Source organism: Eschrichtius robustus, chromosome 20 (genome assembly GCF_028021215.1).
Source record: "Eschrichtius robustus isolate mEscRob2 chromosome 20, mEscRob2.pri, whole genome shotgun sequence".
NCBI lineage: Eukaryota > Metazoa > Chordata > Mammalia > Artiodactyla > Eschrichtiidae > Eschrichtius > Eschrichtius robustus.
In genome coordinates, this window is record NC_090843.1 from 738,880 (window position 1) to 759,126 (window position 20,247).

Below are 20,247 nucleotides of genomic sequence, written 5' to 3' on the forward strand. Positions count from 1 at the left end.
GTAATCATCTGAATAAATAATCATGTTGATTCATATGTATGACTTCCCACTAAGGATAAGCTATTTGAAGACAAAGACCATGTTTTTTTTTTTTAACCTTTGCATCTCATAGCACCTGGCATGAAATAAACGCTCAAAAAACAGTTAACAATTACAAATAATAACAGAAAAAGCACCAGACATAGAGATGCTAAGTACACATCAGGTACCATCATAAAGATGTCATGACTTGTGACGCAGAACCTCTAGCTCTGAGCTCCCAATGATTTGAGCCACAAGTGGCCCCAGACTCCAGTTCTCAGGCACAGGTTAATTTGGTTGGTTGTACATCATGAACTGTCTGATATTACTAAGTCACTTGGTATGGGTCAGAAAAAATAAGGAAGCCTTCAATAAAGATGTTTTAAAAAAAAAATAATAAGGAAGCCTTCATGCCAATTTTTGACCCCAATCAGTCAAAAGCTATTGTCCAAATTCACCATTTTTTAAACTAAACTCCAAATAGCTGAGACCATGGTTTGAAATGACTACTGTAAAGAGAAGGAAAGCCCATCAGGTGTGGCTTCCACCCTGCGAGGTGACGTAATAATGCTGATGAAACATCCGTTCCCAAGTTCTGGGCAAGTTCAGTAACAATCTCACACGTAGCTAAAACTAGCCAAGTAATTCAAGATCATGTAACTACAACTGGTGATCAAATTAGGTTATCAGACCTTCATCCACTCATTCTCTGGTTCAACAACTATTCTTTGTGCACCCATTCTGTGCCAGGCTCTGCACCGGGCTGTTGGTTTCCAAAGGGAAACGACAGAGGACAGCCCCATGAAGAATTCACTGTGTAGGCATGACCGTCAAGGAAGACAACAATTTTCTAGAATGGGTATTAACTAAAAGTGTCCGTGAGAACCTACGCAACGATTCCTACGTGTTTTCCACGCTTCAGGAACAAAAGTCGCTTTCAAATCTGATGTCAGAGACAGTTTATAATTTTCCCAAGAAAATCACTGTCTACCTTATCATCTTACCCCCTTTTTGACCAAAAAATGGTACCACCCACCTTAATCACACCCCTTTTTCAGATCCGGCTCCACTGGGCTTTTGACTGCTTCCCCTAAACAATCACACCACACTCTCAAAGGCTGACAGGGGGCAAGAGGAGAGATTTTGAAAAGAATGAGTTGCTGGCCGTACGTGCCACTCTGAGCGAAGAGTTCCAAAGACATTCGCGCAGTGGCAACTTCAGCCATTGGATTAAGCTGAAAAGCCCCCGGGGTGACCCCCTCAAGAACAGGTCTCCTGGCCCCCTGGTTCCCGCACAGGGCACCTTCTCTATTTTCACACCACACACACCCCCTCTTCTCACTGGCGCATCAAGAGGACGGATGTCCCACCCTCTGCGGCCCCCTGTAGCGCATCAGAACTGCAGATGGGGATGCAAGTGTTGGAGGCTATTTTTAACTCTCAGCTAAATTAATTTGGTGCAAAAGTAGCAGGAGTCCCCTCCCTCGTAGGAAATACTTCTGTTACTGTGAATCTGGTACATAAAATAATCCACCCACTGAAGAACAGAATTAGCACGGGAGCTTTGGGTTGGGTTTGTTTCCCCGAAATAACTTCTTTTCCAGGTTTCCCGTGGCAGCATGGCACGTGAGGAGTGCAGAGCGGGGTTTCAGGACCGGCGAGGCCTCCACTCAGAGGTTCACCTGGGGGGATCTGCAGAACATGGCGGGTCTCTCTGGCCTGTGCTCTTTTAACGGGTCCTCTTGCAATGATGTGTCACCTGAGTTTACACACCACCGGGTAGCAGCATTTGGCGAGGGATGAACTCCCTTAAGCCAGCAGGAGAAACAGGAAAATACTGGTCTACTTGTTTTTAAAAGAACGTTTTGAAAAAAAAAAAAAAAAAATTGAAATAAATCTTAAAAATGTCACCACCTTCAGGAAGCCTTCCCTCATTCTTCCATGAGATGCACTCTCCCCTCCACTCAAACTCAACAACAGCTTATTTCTTCCCCCACTGACGGCAGCCGTCACATGCAACCTTAGAGTGTGAGGCTCTGCATCCTTTTCATCAGAGAGGAGGCACTGGGAGGGCAGGACCTGTCGTCGCCTTTTTATCTTCACAGCTTGAAGCCCTCGGTAAACATTTAGGTGACAAAATATTATTTAGGGCTGAAAATAACTGTAAAGATCACCAAGTTCAATCTCCCTATTGATGAATAAGAAAAGCACGATCTAGAAAGGTTTTCAGTGACTTGGCAGGGCAAGGCTCCCAGTTCCTGCTCTGAGACTCTTTTTACCTCATTCTGCTGAATTTTATTTATTTTTTTTTTTTGAAGGGGAGGGAAATCTTTCTCCTTATTTTCTTTTTCTTTTCTTTTCTTTTTTTTTAAAAATTTTTGGCCGTGTTTGGTCTCCGTTGCTGCACACGGGGCTTTCTCTAGTTGCGGCGAGTGGGGGTCACCCTTCATCGCAGTGGCTTCTCTTGTTGCGGAGCACGGGCCCTAGAGCACGCAGCCTTCAGTAGTTGTGGTGTGCGGGCTCAGTAGTTGTGGCTCACAGGCCCTAGAGCACACAGGCTCAGTAGTTGTGGCTCGTGGGCTCTAGAGCGCAGGCTCAGTAGTTGTGGCGCATGGGCTTAGTTGCTCCGCGGCATGTGGAATCTTCCTGGACCAGGGCTCGAACCCGTGTCCCCTGCATTGGCAGGCGGATTCTTAACCACTGCGCCACCCGGGAAGTACCTCTGCTGAATTTTAAATGCCACTTTTTAGCACCTGCACCTTTTACAAATCACACTTTGTTGGTTCAGGAATGCAAAAACTGTTTGGGGTATAACAGGGGTTTTCTCACACAATGGTCTTGTTTCCCTATTACATGTAAAAGCACACTTTGAGAAAACAGAAGATCCACTAATTAAATTTATTTCTAGATTTATTTTACATGTTTCAAGTTTTGTTATAAATGCAGCTTTGAAAGGTTGAAATTTAAACAACCTAGCAGTCTTTCTTCCTTTGCTCAGTTTCTAAGACACCGAGAAGAACCTGAGAACAAAAGAATTCGCAGGCTGTCAAAAGGCAAAGCAGGCAGCTCCGTTCTCTGGACACACGGCTGCCCGCGGGGTCCAGCTCCCTCCGGACACTGCTCCTGCTTTGCAGCAAGTTGTGCACTGGGTCCCGTTTTTGGCTGTGAGTCAGTCATTTACGGTCGATGCTCTCAGCTTCTTCAGATGGCTCGGTTTTACGGGCTTCACAGACTTGAAGGGGCACCCAGATCAGAAGCAAGCTTCCCCGCCTTGTAACAAGTTGGTTCATCTCCTCACTTGTGCTCCTGCAAACATGCAGGCGGCTGCAGTCACCTCCCGATGCCACCTGCATGGAGGGGGCTCCCCCCGACCCGGGAGGCTTCAGTAATCACCCCGGAGGTTATTTTTAAATCCCCTGAACTCGACTCAATTGGACGGCTCAGATATAAGAAGAGCAAAGCCCATCAGGAATCGTTTCTCCCCGGACAGGCCAGGGGCACCGGCCGGTGAGGATGCGTCAGGTGAATAAAGGCAGGGAGACTGCGCAAAATGCAGACCAAACCCCGGGAAGCCGATGACCTCCAGGGCTTGAAGCCTTTCAACAGGCCCCCCTCCACCTTCTCCACATACCCAGCACACAGGGCAAACCTCCCAAGGATTACGTTTAAAGAGTTGTTGAGCACTTGTGTCACCTTAAACACGTCACATAAGACTCTCCTCTCCCTACTCTTTTACAGATTGAAGGGGGTGCGTCCGGACATGATCCTTCACAGCAGGACTGAGGTTGGTGTGAGCCTCTCTCTAAAAGTGACGCTTCGTGGCTTTTCTCACTGAAGGCGCAGAGAAAACAAAGTATGGAAAACAAGGATTTAAAGCGCTAACATACACGCACACACGCGCACACACACAGAAGCACGCGTACACACCCTGGAAACCCAGGTACCTCGTGTTCCCTCTGGCGGGAGGGGAGTCACACGGAGACACAATTCTCGAGGGACAGAGGTTGTCCTAAGGACAGGGAGGAGCTCCAGACTGAAGGACAAAGAGGCTTCGAGATGGAAATTTTAAAAGCGCAGGGAAGGGGCCTGAGGAGGAGCCGGGCCTTCAAGCCCCCACCGGCCGGGCCCTGCAATCACAGTCTCTGGAAGCCAAGGACCAAAAGGCAAAAGTTCCCCTTGGAAAAGAGTGCACGGTCCTTTCTGATCAGACAGGCAGGACTGGCCGATTATTCTGTACCTTTTTAGTACCTCGCCCACTTCTTTCTCTCTCAGATTCGAAAAAGCTCATCTCGTAACTTAAATGTTGAGTATATTACAATGTGAGGCAAGTCAGCACACACACAGATGAGCGGGAGCAGATCACAGGTGTGCCCTTCGTTATGCTTCACGGCGAAAAGCTCTTTGCTAACACTCTGCACCTGGCCCCTGGCTGGGAGGAGGATGGCCACAGCCATCAGCCACAACAGGATAAAATTCTGAGCGGGAAAGGAGCTGCTGAAGATAATTAACAGCCGTAAACAAGCATCAACCAAGGCTTCCCTAGGTGAGCAAGTGCAAACCCGGGTGTGTGTTACCATCTACGTGGAATATTAGGAGCCAACAGAGGATTCAGAACAAGATCACAGATGTGATCAGCGTTGGCCGACAGGCCCGTTAGGGAATCGTGAACTTGGCCTCTCACCCTCCTGGCCTCCTCCTGGTCCCCTTCCCTGCCTTCCTCTCCCATCCGATCTGCAGGATGGAGCTCAGAGCTCTCTCCTGGCCTCTAACTTCTTTTCTTCTACCTCTGTAATCTCCCTCAAGGCAAGAAGATCCACTCGGAATGCCTTAAAAAAACAAAAACCAAAAAACCAAAAAAAACCAACCAGAACAATCAGAACAAGCACCAAAGGTAGGAATCATTTGGAGCAAATCATTTAAGTATTAGTGGCCAAAGAGGTCCAGCTCACGCCATCCAGAAATGCCGACTCTCCCGGGCCTACCCTGCAATTTTTTTTTTTTTTTCAGTTAAAAATATGACTTTCCATGTAACAGCTCAAGTTCCCCTCCACTGGATGTATTTTAGGCACTGGTGCTTCCCCCGCCCCCAAACTCCCACTCTGCTCTGCCGACCTCGCTTTTCAGCCAACAAGGGATGCAACGGAGAGACTCAGCAGAGACGGGCGGAGTTAGGACACAAATCAGAGAGAGATGAGGTATTCACGTGTGGGCAGTTTCAGAGATCATTTGTTCAGCGAAACAGACGCTGAATTATTCAAGTCAACAGGAGCACTTATAATACCTAATGAAAGGCAGCAAGGATCCCATGAAACAAACTAGGGACAGTTTGTTACCTCGGCCAAAAGCAGTGAGGGCCCTACTAGTTAGTCGACCGTTACAAATAAACTGAAGGGCGATTTATGTTCATTGTAAAATGTGTCAACATTTTCCAAAAAGAACTGCCTTGTGTTTGTGAAAGCTACGACTATAAATTTGGTAGATTTAGCCTACACCACCCAGAGCTGAAGAGTACAAACAAGATAACAGGAAATTCTCCTCTGAGCCTGGGATAGTCCTGCCAGGGTTCAAAAGGACTATAAATCTTTCATTAGTAAAAGCCAAAGTTATACAAAACGAACTGGTAAGTCTTCCCGTTAACAGTATGTGCCAGAACAACAGTAGTTCAGGCATTAAAAAAATTAAACTCGGAAACCCTCATCAACATAAAATAATAGTTTCCAGGCTACTTACATCAGTGTCAGGTCCTTTATCCGCACCCGGACAAGAAAAAGTAACGAATTCATGGCACCTCTTGTGAACCACAAAACAGCAAACTGGTGGAGAGAAAAGAAAACTAAAATTAGTAAAGTCTAGATTGAATACACAAAGCTTCGTTTTCCAAACAGGGCTACATGCTGTCAGAAGTCAGTTTAATTTCACTACGGAAAGACTCTCACAAACAGCAATCAGAAGGCATTTCACTCGAGACTCAGCCACGTGTGGTTTTTGGGGTTTTTTTTTAATAAATTTATTTATTTATTATTTATTTTTGGCTGCGTTGGGTCTTCGATGCTGCACGCGGGCTCTCTCTAGTTGCAGCGAGCAGGGGCTACTCTTCGTCATGGTGCGTGGGCTTCTCATGGTGGAGCATGGGCTCCAGGCGTGTGGGCTTCGGCAGTTGTGGCTCGCAGGCTCAGCAGTTGTGGTGTGCAGGCTTCAGTAGCTGTGGCTCACGGGCTTAGTTGCTCTGCAGCACGTGGGATCTTCCCGGGCTCGAACCCGTGTCCCCTGCATTGGCAGGCAGATTCTTCACCACTGCGCCACCAGGGAAGTCCCCACACTTGGTACTGATTGGACTCCTACATAACAGAACCACAAAATGCCAGCACGGACAGGGCCCCGGGAGACCTAAACCTTAGTTCCTCTTCTCTAAAGTTGAGGGGAAGGGCTAGGGATTGTAAGACAGTTCTCCCAAGGTATAAAAACCAGGAAGCAATATATAAAGTACTGTGCACTCTCCTCCACCAACACAGAGGTGTGTAAACGTTGACAAACACTAGACCCTATTAGTAAGAGAATAATTTATTATAAATAATACGTGTATATCCCCAACTGTGGGTGCAGAACTTCCTTAGAAGAATTCTGAACGTCAAGAACTCCTGAAGACACAAGCCCAACCTACAGAAAACAGCCCTCTGAAGTGAAGAAAAGCTAGGGTGCATCCTCACATCCCTCTTGTCTATGCCTGCTCGGCACTAGCTGGGAGGGGACCCGCAAATCTACCAAATCCACGACACAGAGCGTTTTCCAAACTCAGCACGGTTTGCTAAGTATTCCCGAAGATGAATCAGTAACTGAATCACTAGTTACAGAAATTAATAAGTAACCTAAGATTTTTATGAAAAGCATAACATGGAGGATACAAATAAATGACTGAGGTCAGCCTTCCTTAAAAGCTTCCGGTTCAGCTCCAAAGGGCATAACCCACTACTCTATTGTTCTTTGCTGAACAGCACGCTAAGAAACAATATTCCCTCAGAAATACGGGGTGAGTCCTTAGTCTTTACTGCAGAAGGCAGGCTAGAAATTCCCAGGTTCCTAGCTCTCGTCTCCTCCCACAAGCGATACTATCAGTACACCTTCCTGCACATGTGTCAGTAGATAAAGCCAACTGAAGAGGGTCAGGCCCAGGAGAGGGTGGGAGAGGCTGGCAGGTTTGCCCAGAGCCAAGACACTAAAACTAAGGGAGCATTTAGGGGCCAGCAAGACATTCAGGATATTTGTGGTCAGCATGAGCAGCCCCGAAAGGCGTGAACCAGAACAACACAGACAAGAGCAGTGCTTTTGAAGGGCCAGTGGTGGTGATGGGAAGAATGCACTGGAACAGGTCAGGCCGTAAGGGCCGGTGGAAGCCCACTGTAGAGTCTGGGAATGAAAGTGATCACCCATCACTATTCAGTCTGTAAGAGATGGAGGTAAGAGATGTCAGGGAAGTCGAAGAACTGATGGGACCTGCCAGCTGACCACAGACACCGCCTGTCGAGCCTCCTGCTCTGTGTCACTTGGATGGGTCACCTCACCTGCACGATCTCACTGAATCCTCACAACACTACTCAATATGCTCTGACGCCTACATTTTACGGAAGGGAAAACGCTGTACTGATCTCTGCCGTCTAGCATGTTACAAGGGCACAGCGTTTGCAGACAGAAGAGACGGTGGGAGAGGACAGACGGACGGAGAGACGGACGGGGCAGACAGAAAAGGGCCTTAGGTACAGTCACCCTCCTCCATGTAGCGGAGCGGCGACTCGACCTAAGGTCTGCTGGACCCTACAGCCCTTTCCCGCCACCACGCCACACTGGTGGGCAGGAGAGCAAAAGATGCTGAGGGTGATGCCGAGATTCCGCACGTGGGTGCCAGGAAAATGGCTACATGAAAACATAATCTTAAGTATACTTAATAAATATATACACGTACATATATGTTAAGTGTGTGTGTATCTATGCGGGCGTATACATATGAAACCTGGAGGATAAAGATGGGGGTAAACCACGTCAGGGAGGCAGGATAAAGGATGACTTTTCTTTTTAAACAATTTTATTTTAAGTATTTAAGTATTATGGTCGTAATACAAGGTCACTGTAAAAGTACATCATTTATAAAAAACTTCAGGCTCGGCATGAGCAGGCAGAATCGGACAAGTGAGGGGACCGTCCACGGGAAGGTGAGCGCTCAAGATCTCGTAAGCAGCATCCTTCCAGAAGCAGACAGAACCTGAGAGGGAGGGGCTCTCTCGGGCTGCTGCCCACGGGGCCCCACTGGGGCCGGAGGCGGGTACTGTAAGGGCGCAGAGGAAAGAGCCCCTGGCTGCCCGGGCAGGGCCCAGACGCTGCAAAAGGGCAGCACTTCACTCCTAACAGCCTTCGGAGCAGCGGGCTTTCCCGGTGTTGCTGCAGCGCCCCCATCACGACGCTCCCTAAGGATGGATAACGGGCTCAGATTAATCCCGTCAGCTCGCTCTCCCCAGACACAGTCAGCTTTCACTCGCTGGGATTAGGACGATAAGCCACTAAAGGGAGAGGGCCACGGGAGCCCTATTTCCTCATCACAGTTTACTATGGATGCGGTGTTTTGAAGGGAGAAGGAGCATTCTGATTCCCTACTTAATCATTCAAACAGTCGCGTCTCTCATCTCTTTTCTGTCCATCTCATTCAGGTGGACACTGAAGAAAATCCACATTTATCAGATCCCTTTGGCTAGTTCGGTGTTTGCACCTGTCCTTTCAATCCCCCTTTACCCGTCAGTGCAATTACATCCCTCCAGCTGGCCGTGTATCGATTGCACGCCTTAAATCGCACGTCCAATTTTATCCTGAAAAGAACCACACCCTCACTGCACAATATAATCCGAAAGGGCAGCAAAACGCCCGCCCACCCCAAAATCACTCCTCCCCAACCTGCCTCAGCGGCCCCTCTCGCCCCACCTTACATCTAAAGTGCCTGTACTCACTCCCCCAACGGGAGGGGCGGGGAGAAGGGTCCAGAGAGCTGCTCCCCCAGGAGAGTTAGGGGATAAAGACCCTGCAAGGCCTGTTCAAAGACTCAAGATTCAGACCTAATGAAGAAGAACATGCCAGCCCCCACGCCCGGGATGGGGGGCTGATTAAGGAGAGGAAGCACCAGAGACCCCCTCGGCCCACTCCCAGCCCCAGCCGCGGGGAGACTGGGCGGCCAGGAAGAGGAGCTGGGCCGGAGCTGACTCCAGCCGGAAGCAGCGCTGCCTGGGAAAGGCTGCCCAGGAAACTGAGCCAGGGCCACACGCTCCAAAAACCCGGACAGCTGGCCTTGACCTCTGGTTTCAGGTTCTAAACTAAGTTGGGTAATTCTTACTTCATAAGACAATAAAACACCAACATTTGAGAAGTCTTGCTAGTGCAGCTGAAGAATGAGGAAAGGACTGAATAAAACAAGAGAATGCCCTGGGTTCACCAGGTGAGCACAGACTTCCTTGGGCTAACAATTAGGTGCTACTGTTTCTATCCTTTATTATTCGGAATTCTGAAAGTCTGCATCTCACCACGTTCTGTGGGGCAAGGGAATCGGGAAGCGTGGAGGGTCAGAGAGACCACACAGGATGCTTTCCATACATATTTGCTTGACCTTGGCAGGCAAGGAGGAAGAAGTGGAGACACAGGGCCTGGCAGCTTCTTCCTGCCCCATGGTTTGTGTCCTGGAGCTGGGCCCCTGGCCCCTCAAGGAGCCTTTGCTGAAGCCAGCCCAGGCTGGCCTATACGACTCCGGATGGGGTTCCATTTTCAAAGACTTTGGGTCACCTCTGCTTACATAACCAAATGAGAGGTTTGAAAATACGACGCTATCCTGCAGCTTGAAGCCACAAAGTAAATCTTCATTCAATTATTTTCTGAGCACAAAATGGCTTTCCTCTAATCCTCTGTGATGCACTTCTGCTGCCTGGCAGTGACGGATGACACACGGCACTAAGCAAACGACACGGAGGACAAAAAATCATCAAGACCACAGGCCTGGACAGACAGCGATTCTTAATGTCACCTGGTTCTAAAATTGAGAATACTCACTCTCCTGATCCGTACTGCAGGCTGATCTTACTTATGGAAGTCAAATGGATGGAAATTAACGCGAGTTTTCGCCATCTGTCAAAAGTACGTTTCAGATACAGAACAAATAAGCCACCTATGTCTGGCTCAAGAATTCGTAAAAATCGCCCCCCCCCCCCCAAAAAATAGAGGTGTGTGTGGTGGCGCTGACCTGTTGATGTTCACAGCGGTTCTCAATCACGATTGCTAGTTTCAAGAGAACAAAAACCAGTAGAGGGTGGGCTGAAATCCACCCAGAGAAACAACACCCCGGTCTGACTCTGTTCCCCCACCCACGAATTTGATATGAGCGGGCTCAGCGGCAACGAGTCTTGGCCCATCACACACACCGGGTGGACCTGAGTGCTTGTCTCTGTGTCAAATGTCATCCTCACACAGATGGACAAATGGGAGCTCGTCATACTGGACAATGTTTCCTAGAGTGACCGTGGGCAAATGGGAAGCCCAGAAACATCTTCCATCCTCCATTCACGCCCAGAGCTTTACTTAAAAAGAAAAAAAGCATGGTGAACTGATGCCACATGACAAGGAATCAGCTGCAGTTAAGTGCTTCTCGCTCATCAGTGCAAATTCCTCCTTAAAAATGCCACCAACACGATCACACACAAAAAAGGTGATCAGTCACTACTTCATACCTACTAGGAAGGCTATTATTAAAAGAAAGAAGAAAACAAAGTACCAGGTGATGGTGAGGATGAGACGAAACTGGAACCCTTGTCCACTGCTGGTAAGAATGTTAAAATGGTACAGTCCCTGTGGACAACAGTACAGCTATTTCTCAAGAAATTAAACACAGAACTACCCTACCATCCAACAATTCCACTTTTGGGTATAAAACCAAAAGAACCGGAAGCGGATCTCAAGCAGAGGTTTGTGCCCTGGTGTTCATAACAGACTTAATTGCAGTAGTGAAATGTGGAAACAAGCTTGATGTCCATCAAGAGATGGATGGATCAACAAAATGTGCTCTATACATACAGTGTAACATCACTCAGCCTTAAAAAGGAAATTCTGACACCTGCTACAACATGGATGACCTGGAAAACATTACGCAGAGTGCAGCAGGCCAGTCGCAAAAGGACAAATACCGTATGATTCCACTCACATGAGATCCCTAGAATTCGCAGAGATGTAAAGTAGAACAGAGGTTATGCGGGGTGTGGGTGGGTACAGAGTTTGTTTGGAATGATAAAGGATTTTGGACATGGTAAGTGGTGATGACTGTACAACCGTGTGCATATACTAAATGCCACTGAACTGTACACGTAAGAATGGTTAAAATGGTAAATTTTATGTTATGTATAGTTTACCACGATATAATTTAAGTAATGCGTCAAACTAGAGTGACTGACATTTATGAAGTTATAAACAAGGGGCGCAGCTGTAGAGTCTTGCTTATGTGAATTTATGATTTTCTTGTGTTCACAGTGGAGTTACAGCTCCAAAACCAAGGAAGTATTTACTTCCATTTCATAAGATTCTACACAAAGTCCATGCCAGATCAGAGTGGGGACATGGGGAAAACTGAGTTTCAGAGCCAAGGACTCACACGATCGTGTAGGATTAGAGATGGGCTCCTCCGACTCTCACATCTCACATGCGAATAGTCGGCGTCAGTATCAGCGATGGAAACGAGGACCTTCACCCTGTGAGCCCGGCTTTCCTACCAAATCCTTGAGATACTTTGTCACTTCATTACACGCAAAATGGGATCATCCCTGTTCACGCTTCACAAAGATCGCCATGCTCATGGCGGGGGAAAAATACATACTTAGGTATCATTTTCCATCTCTTTTTAAACAATAATTCCCTTTCACCTTCAAGTCTTAAGACCATATCATTTCAAATTCAGTTCACAGTCACGTAACATGGAACATATGCATAAAAACCTTGTTGTCCACAATTAATGGGGTAAAAGCCATTATGTAACGAATCCCGAATTCAAAAAAGGAACCTACTAAATTTAATAGTTTGACTTCATTTAGAGCAGAAGATGGGTAGCTGAGCTTCTGTGAGTTCCTTTTTTTAAATACATAAATGGCTGTCATCATGTGAGATGGTTTTAATTAAATTTTGCTTAGCTGGAAGGGATTAATGGAAGGTAACGTCACGTCGGAACGCAGTGAAATGAAAATCTCTAAGGCGAGCGAGCTGCTTTCAGCTTTGTAGGGAAAGTAACGAAAAACTGAGCTTATATTATATTTGCATGTTAAAAGAAAATTATTGGTTTCAGATTTGTAACAATGCAAACAGTCTTCTCATGTGATACACATTAATAAAGTTGTATGAAAACAAATCAGATCAATGTGCTTTATCACATAGTATAAGGAATGCCATTCTTCAGCCGGCACACTGATTCTGCCCCTATGCCTTTGTGCACATTCTCCCAAATAGACCCTGTCAAACCCCCTAATATTCCTATTTCTGACCAGGCAGCCCCCTTCTCCCCCTCCCCAGAAGAATCACCTTTAACGTCCTCTCAACTTTCCCTCTAACGTCACCAAGTCCCACGGATGCTTCCTCGTTTGCGTTCCTCCCTGGCTGGAACTGAGATGTATCTTGAAGAAAGAGCTGAGGAACTGAACCCGAGGTGTGAAGGAAGGGGAGCCAGAGGATCTAGGCCAACAATGTTGCCATGCTACAGCCAAGAGGAGAGCCCTGAGGTGAACAGCGCAGAGAAGACCAAGGGGGAAGAGACAGACAGACAGACAGAGACCGGATCTCAGTGTCGGCGTGGCACTCGCCCTCCAGGTCCGTGGTCTGTCGAACACCCTCTAAATTTTTCATTTCCTTCATATACACCTGTACCTTCATACATCCCATCTAAGTTAATACACCTGAATACAGAAGCGCGTGTCATGCATGCTTTTTGTGGTTAACGCCAGCTGGACCCGAGCTGTCTGCATCTGCAGCTGAAGGACCTGAATGACACAGGGAGAGCCGGCAGGTGGTGGAAATGAACGGAGGAGACCAAGAGGCAAGAAAGAACCGACCTGGACGTGGGGACCCGCAGCCTGGGCCAGCCGTTCACGGGAATTACGCTAGCTGAAGGAGGAGAGACTTTTCCCTGTGCCTTCGTTTAAACAGGGGTCTCGGGTTTCGACAAGTTGCGCATGACGTCCTGGGGGGTCACCAAGATACAGCGTCAGGCAGCAAGAGAACTTCAGAGCTGGGGGTCAAAGGACAGCTGGCGACCGCAGACGACGGTCTGACAGGCATCACTTGGCTGACAGCTGAGGGCAAGGCGGTGAGTGAGGACTCCAGGAAGGGGGGGGGGGGGTCCTGCGGACACCCACCTGTGCAGGTGACGTGGAAAGGAGGTGGTGGTATGAGAGGAGAGAGTGCGGGGGGCCTGGAGGGGCTGAAGGAAGAAAGGATTTTATAGGAGTCTCCAGAATAGAAGCTCCCTCTGCAGCCACAGAATAAAGCTAAGCTTTGATGATTACTGGCCCATCACAGCCCCAGCGTCACGGAAGAATGTAGATGACAGCCCTGTACATGCCGACAGGTAGCTGATAGCCAGTCTTCCTTCTTTTACTTATCTCAACTTCTTCCCATATTCAACTCAGAGCTGAAATGGAATGGGCTTTTCTGATGCCAACTATCAATATACAGTAATAAAATCTGACTACCTTAACTGTAGTATAAAGGCTGATCTGCTTTATGGAACCAAAAGCCTCCCTTAAAGTAGAGGACAAATCATGCAACGGTGTTTGAAGGGAAACCCTAAGGTTTGATGGTTAAGCTCAAATCTGCAGTGCTTTTGTGCCGACTTCAACATCATCTAAAAATCCAACTTTCCTTGTAACTTCTTAAGGGCATAAAGCCTTCCTACCCTGGCAACAAGAGCCCCTATCTGAACGCCCATAACCCAGGACGCCCTTCAGATTTCCTTGTTTTGATGCTTAAACACTGCACACGTTCTACACAAGGGTTTATCAAGTCCGTGATACTAGACTTCTCTCTACAACACTTTTTAACAATTTACGAGCTTTAGGTTCATAGCATAATTGAGTGGAAGGAACAGGGCTTTCCCATGCAGACCCCCTGTCCCCAGACACATACGGCTGTCTCTGTTGCCAACGTCCTCCGCCAGAATGGGGCATTCGTTACAACGGACAACCCTACATTGACATATCACCACCCGAAGTCCATAGTTAACACTGGGGTTCACTCTCACTGCAGTATTTTTAAGTCTTTTATTTCTCAGTCTGGAATGACTTCACCTGGGGTTTGTGAGGGACCTGCAAGGAGGTAAGGTTGGACGGGGCTCTAGAACCACAGGCTTTGCCTTCTCTCTCCCCTTCCAGTCTAGAACCCCCTTGTTTTAGCAGAACAGGACTTGTCTCCTCTGCACCGGGGTAACTCACTTCCAAGAGCACGGGTCCGCCTGCTGTAAGGACACCCGAGACTGTACTCTTTCAGCAAAATGCATGCCACTTGTTTTAAGAGCACCCCGAATTTTCCAAGAATGGCGGGCAAAAGAAGCTGCAGCTCCAGAAGCCTGGGAGGATGGAAGGTGGTAAATACACTTAGGAATCATGCTTCAATTCTCAATGCAAATGAAGAATGATCTCCCACAGTGCAGACGAAACCTCTAGCTTCTAACTAATCCCATCTCGCCTGGGGCACGAGCGCACGCAGCAGGGAGAAACCTATCTCTGGCTAGGGCTGTGAAAATGCTGCACTGGGACTGAATGTCAGGGAAAGTAACTGGGGGATCGCTCCTTTTCTCTGGCTCTACAGCCAAATATGTGTTTTTCCTCAGTGGGTCTTGTGCAAGGCTTTGGGGGAACTTCACTCTTATTCAATTACTCAGCACATGTTTATCAAGCATCTACTGTCCAGCCCCACTCCCCGGGCATGAAGGTTCAAGGACGGTGTCTGCCCTTAAGGAGCACAGAGTCTAGTTAAGAAAAACAACTTGTAAAGGAAGAGGTGTCTCTCACATCTTCTCTGTCCGCTCCTCCCCGCTTTATCTCCCACTTTTTTTCTCCTTCAGTTATAATGCAGAAACCAGGGTATATTTTATATTATGGAGCAGTTTTACCTGTCTCTTTCTTAATTTTAATAGTCACAAACTGTGACCTCCTCCTTCATTTATCTTTAAAAAGTAGGATGTCTTCAGTCTCCTTTAACAGACCCCAGCAAGAAAAAAAAAAAAAAAAAAAAAAAAAGGATAAATGAAACAAGATTGGCAAAAGCCAACAATTACCGAAGCTGTGAGATGGGTATACGGTCTTCATTCCCTCTACTTTTGCAGATATTTGGAAACACACATAATAAAAGGCTAAAAAGTAAGTTAAACGTGGTCAAGGTCTTTTTCTCCCTCCATTGGTCAAAGGCCCTGAAGAAATTATATGTCACTATATTGACGAAGAGTTAATCAGAAAAACCTGAGCAGAGACGTGTAAAATACGTTTCTGTTATACCTAGTGTGTCAAGGATAATCACACAGTTTCATAGCATAGGATTTACGATCTTGCAACAGTTGTCTTTCAAGTCTCTGAAGCACACTCAGTGGAATTTATTGTCATTTCTACCCATCTCTCTTATCCAGAATTGCCAAATGACAATGTCTGTCATCTCAACATTTCAGGCATTAGCCATACTGTCATGGCTTGAACTGTGTCCTCCTATACCCCACAATTCATGCTGAAGCCCCAATCCCAAGTACTTTAGAACATGAAATTATTTGGAAATAGGGTTGTTGTAGATATAGTTAGTTAAGATCATAATGACGTAGGGTGAGCCCCAATCCGGTATGACTGGTGTCCTTACAGAAAGGGGAAATTCGGGCACCCAGGAAGGATGTCCTGGGAAGATGAAGGCAGAGATCAGGTGATGCTTCCACAAGCCAAGAAGTGCCTGACTGCCAGCAAACCCTCAGACCAGGGGAGGGTCATGGAATAGATTCTCCCTCTCAGCTGCAGAGGGAACCAACCCTGCTGACGCCTTGATTTTGGACTTCCAGCCTCCAGAACTTCTGTTTAAGCCACCCAGTTTGTGGTACTTTGTTATGGAAGCCCTAGAAAACTTATACATACACACATATAAACCAAGGCAGTATCTAGAAAGTAAATAATTCAATAAATGAAAACTGTACTCAGATGGGTGCGTGTGTGTTTAAGAAAATAGCAACACTGTGCTTCTCAAATGGAACCCAGGTTACTAAGAGAAGGTAAGTCTACAGTGTCCAGGTAAAGCTTCGTACAGAAATCAACTTCAGGGGCTTCCCTGGTGGCACAGTGGTTAAAGATCCACCTGCCAACGCACGGGACACATGTTCGATCCCTGGTCTGGGAAGATCCCACGTGCCGCGGAGCAACTAAGCCCATGCGCCACAACTACTGAGCCTGTGCTCTAGAGCCCGCGAGCCACAACTACTGAGCCCGCGAGCCACAACTACTGAAGCCCGCCTGCCTAGAGCCCGTGCTCCGCAACAAGAGAAGCCACCGCAGTGAGAAGCCCGCGCACTACAAGGAAGAGTAGCCCCCGCTCGCCACAACTGGAGAAAGCCCACGCACGGCAACGAAGACCCAACGCAGCCAAATATAATAAATAAATAAATAAATGTATGCCTTTATGTATTAAAAATAAATAAATAAACTTCAGGTTTCACCTAAGGGAGATGAACAAGAGCAGGCTGTAACAGCTCCGCGGGACGGCACATTTGTGTCTATAAAATATACCTGCATCACCGGTGAACACCGAGGACAGCTTTAAGTCCAAAGCAGCAGTGAGCAATTAACAAACTCGTGAGTTAGGGTTCTGTTCACACTTCCACAGGGAAAAATAAGGGCCCACAAAGATTATGGGTGACTGTCGGTTAAAAAAAAAAAAAGTTATTTCAAACCTAAATTCCTGGTGAAATGGAAATGGTGCAATTCAAAAATATTGGGGGCATTTGTTCAGACTCATTTGCTCATGAGTTTAATAAAGTCAGAACTCTTAAAGGGTTTAATACAGAAGTGTAATAGGAAGTCCCAAATTAAAATCATCGGCTTTTTTTCCCCCTATGTCCTGCTTTATACATTAGCTAGTATTTGCAATCAAAACTGTAACAACGATACCATTTGTAGAACACTTGCTGATTATGTAAAGTACTTTCTCAGTCTTTAGTGGTGATAGAACACACGTTCCCACACAAGTATTAAACCACCCAGAAAACAAACACTTGGCATCCTCAAGGGTCGAAGAGCCCAGGGAAGTAAACTTTAGCATTCACCTTCTTAAAAGGCAGTAAACATCACTGAGTATCTGAGAATAACAGAATCAGAGGAGAGTTCAGAAAGACTCTACTGCGGTAGTTTCCAAACTGTGTCCTCTGGAAGCTTTTTTTTTGGGCGGGGCGGGAGGTTGGGCAGGTGGGTAATGAGGTCATGACTCTCCCCACCTCGATTCTTCTCTTGTTTAATCCTAGGCTACAATTTCATCCTTAAGTGAAAGCTCTGATATCCTAGCAGCCTCACGAAGAGTCAACATCTTCAGCACATGTTTGTTCAGTAAACAAGCCACTTGGTTACGAGCTGAAGGTCGGGGTAAAGCCAAGAACCGTGTCTATCTCTCCGGTGTTCGTAAATTTCATAATCTATATCAATCTTTCAAAATAAAGCTGCATGTTTGTCCATTTGGCCACTCCTTCCACAAATACCCGTGAAGCGGCCAGTAAAAAGCCAGGAAGGCATGGAAGGACTTGGGGTTTAATCAAGTACAATGCTTTGCAGACATCTGCCTACAAGAGATGCTGGAAACCACCTGAGAAGAGATGGTGAAAATCTTGAAAGCCATTTCAAGAAAGATGGTGTGCTTGAGTGGCGAGAAGAAGAATCAGCGGAAGAGCAGAGACTGGCCTCGGAGAGAAGCAAACAGAGCCCGAAGCCCTGAAATCTGTAAGGTAGGAGCGTTTCAAAAAGGAAGTTTTCAACAGCGTCACTCATCACAAAGAATCAGGAAGAAGCTGATCGAGGCAAGTCTATCAGGTCAGGGACTGGAGGGTCATTGTCACACACAGGTCCTGGTTCGGGTGGCGGTAAAGAGAGATATCAAATACAGGGGTTAATATGATATCACTCATATGTGAAATCCAAAATACGACACAAATGAACTTATCTACGGAACAGAAACAGAGTCACATAGAGGACAGACTTGTGGTTGCCAAGGGCGGGGGGAGGAGGGGTGGATTGGGAGTTTGGGGTTAACAGATGCAAACTATTATATAGAGAATGGATAAACAACAAGGTCCTACTGTAGAGCACAGGGAACTACATTCAATATCCTGTGATAAGCCTTAATGAAAAATATGAAAAAGAGTATTTTATATGTATATATATATATATATATATATATATTTATATTTATATTTATAACTGAATCACTTTGCTATATACCAGAAACTAACACAACATTGTAAATGAACTATATACTTCAATAAAATTTTTTTAAAAATTAAAATTTAAAAATAAAATAAGAGTGGGTAGCAGGAAAGCAGGCAGTAAAGAAACAGAGGCAGCAGACAAGAAGCATTCAGTTCAGTTAAATTCTGGTCAACAAAGATTTACTGAGCAAAAGCTACATCCCACGTGGGGCGCCGGGCCCTGATGATGGGGAAGATCAATAAGGCTCAGGTCTCTCCAAGAGCTCTGAGTCTAGTTTGGAAAACAGAGTCACAAATAGGTGACTTCAAGATCAGGAAGCAGGTGAAGTCAAGCCTTCCCAGTGTGGGAAGCCTACAGAAAGGCTCTGATCCAGGCCTCCAGTGCACAGAAGACTCGTGGTAGAAATCATACTGTGGTGGAGGCTGAAAAAAGACAAAAGGTCAAGGGACATTTCCCCCCCCAGGTGAGTGACGGAGTCTACAGTTAAATCTACGTGAAATTATGAAAACAGGCTTCGGCCACTTCATGTACACTATGGGGCAGGTAGGGGGGCAGAGGAAAACTCTAGCACTGACGGAAAGGAACATGATTCATATCAACCAAGAAAGCACTACTTTTGGTCACGGTTCACAGAAGGACGTTATGAAGTTGCCCCAAATCCTTCAGTAAACACTCTCATTTCAGAATCCAGCGCTTTCTTTCGTCTGTTTGTTTTAGCCACGACGTGATTACAAAGCTCCTGCGGGTAAAGTTAGGGAAAAAGTGTTTCATATTTAATGTTCTGGTTTGGCTTTGATTTCAATCAATGTTGGAATGGGGGTGACAACTGTCTCCGAACGAAAGGAGGATAGTAAAGTTTAGTTAGAAACTGTAGGACACAACGGCAAACACGGTACAATGGTACTTCTGAAATCAGAGGGCGGCCCCAAGGCAGCGGCAGTTTTTAATTCTTAGAGATAAATACAGGCAGAAAGTTTCCCTAAATAAAACACTTTCACTTTCTTTAGATTACATGGAGCTTACATGACAAAAAAAAAAAAATCAGTCCACGTTATGATGTAAATTTTTACCCATCAAGTATTTCCCTCTGCTTATCTTGGACAACAGTTCACAAGAAGCCATAATACACTAATTACCTCTCTTTTATCAAGTATGTCAGGAACTAATAAAGCATCAGGGATGTGGAACACAACATAATTACAAAGCAATGAGGCCAGAAGTTTCCAAAAAGGAAATCTGAAGGTGTCCAAGGGATTCCGTATGCCCACCGGTAAATGGTGAGGGCTGGGGAAAGACTCGAGACAAAGGAACCGGGAACGTTTTCATACAAATAAGGACGCTGGGCAGAGAGCAGCACAGAAGCAAGGAAAATTAAAAAAAAAAAAAAAAAGTCAACCTTACAAAATGAGTATTACATTTCCAAATTGCATGCCAGGAAATGTAAGGCAAAATAAATTTAGAAATATGGTAAATTGGGAATTCCCTGGCAGTCAAGTGGTTAGGACACGGTGCTTTCACTGCCTTGGGCCCGGGTTCAATCCCTGGTCGGGAACTAAGACTGCATGAGCCGCCCAGCGCAGCCAAAAAAAAAAAAAAAAAAAAGGTAAATTGCTATCCAGAATTTTGACACCAGAGTGATTTTTAATCTACACTTAACACATAATACTTTAAAAAAAACTTACATTTGACAACAATCGTGATATAGACCTACTTACTGATTTTAAAAGATATA

At 46.2% G+C, this 20,247-nt stretch overlaps 1 protein-coding gene across 1 annotated transcript in view; it reads right to left on the minus strand.

The window, feature by feature from the left end:
- PRKCA (protein kinase C alpha) overlaps positions 1-20,247 on the minus strand; it is a 370,742-nt gene that overhangs the window by 216,659 nt on the left and 133,836 nt on the right. Inside the window, exon 3 of the mRNA XM_068529666.1 lies at positions 5,752-5,834. Coding sequence (XP_068385767.1) covers positions 5,752-5,834 — 83 coding nt within the window. The remainder of the gene's footprint in view (positions 1-5,751; positions 5,835-20,247) is intronic.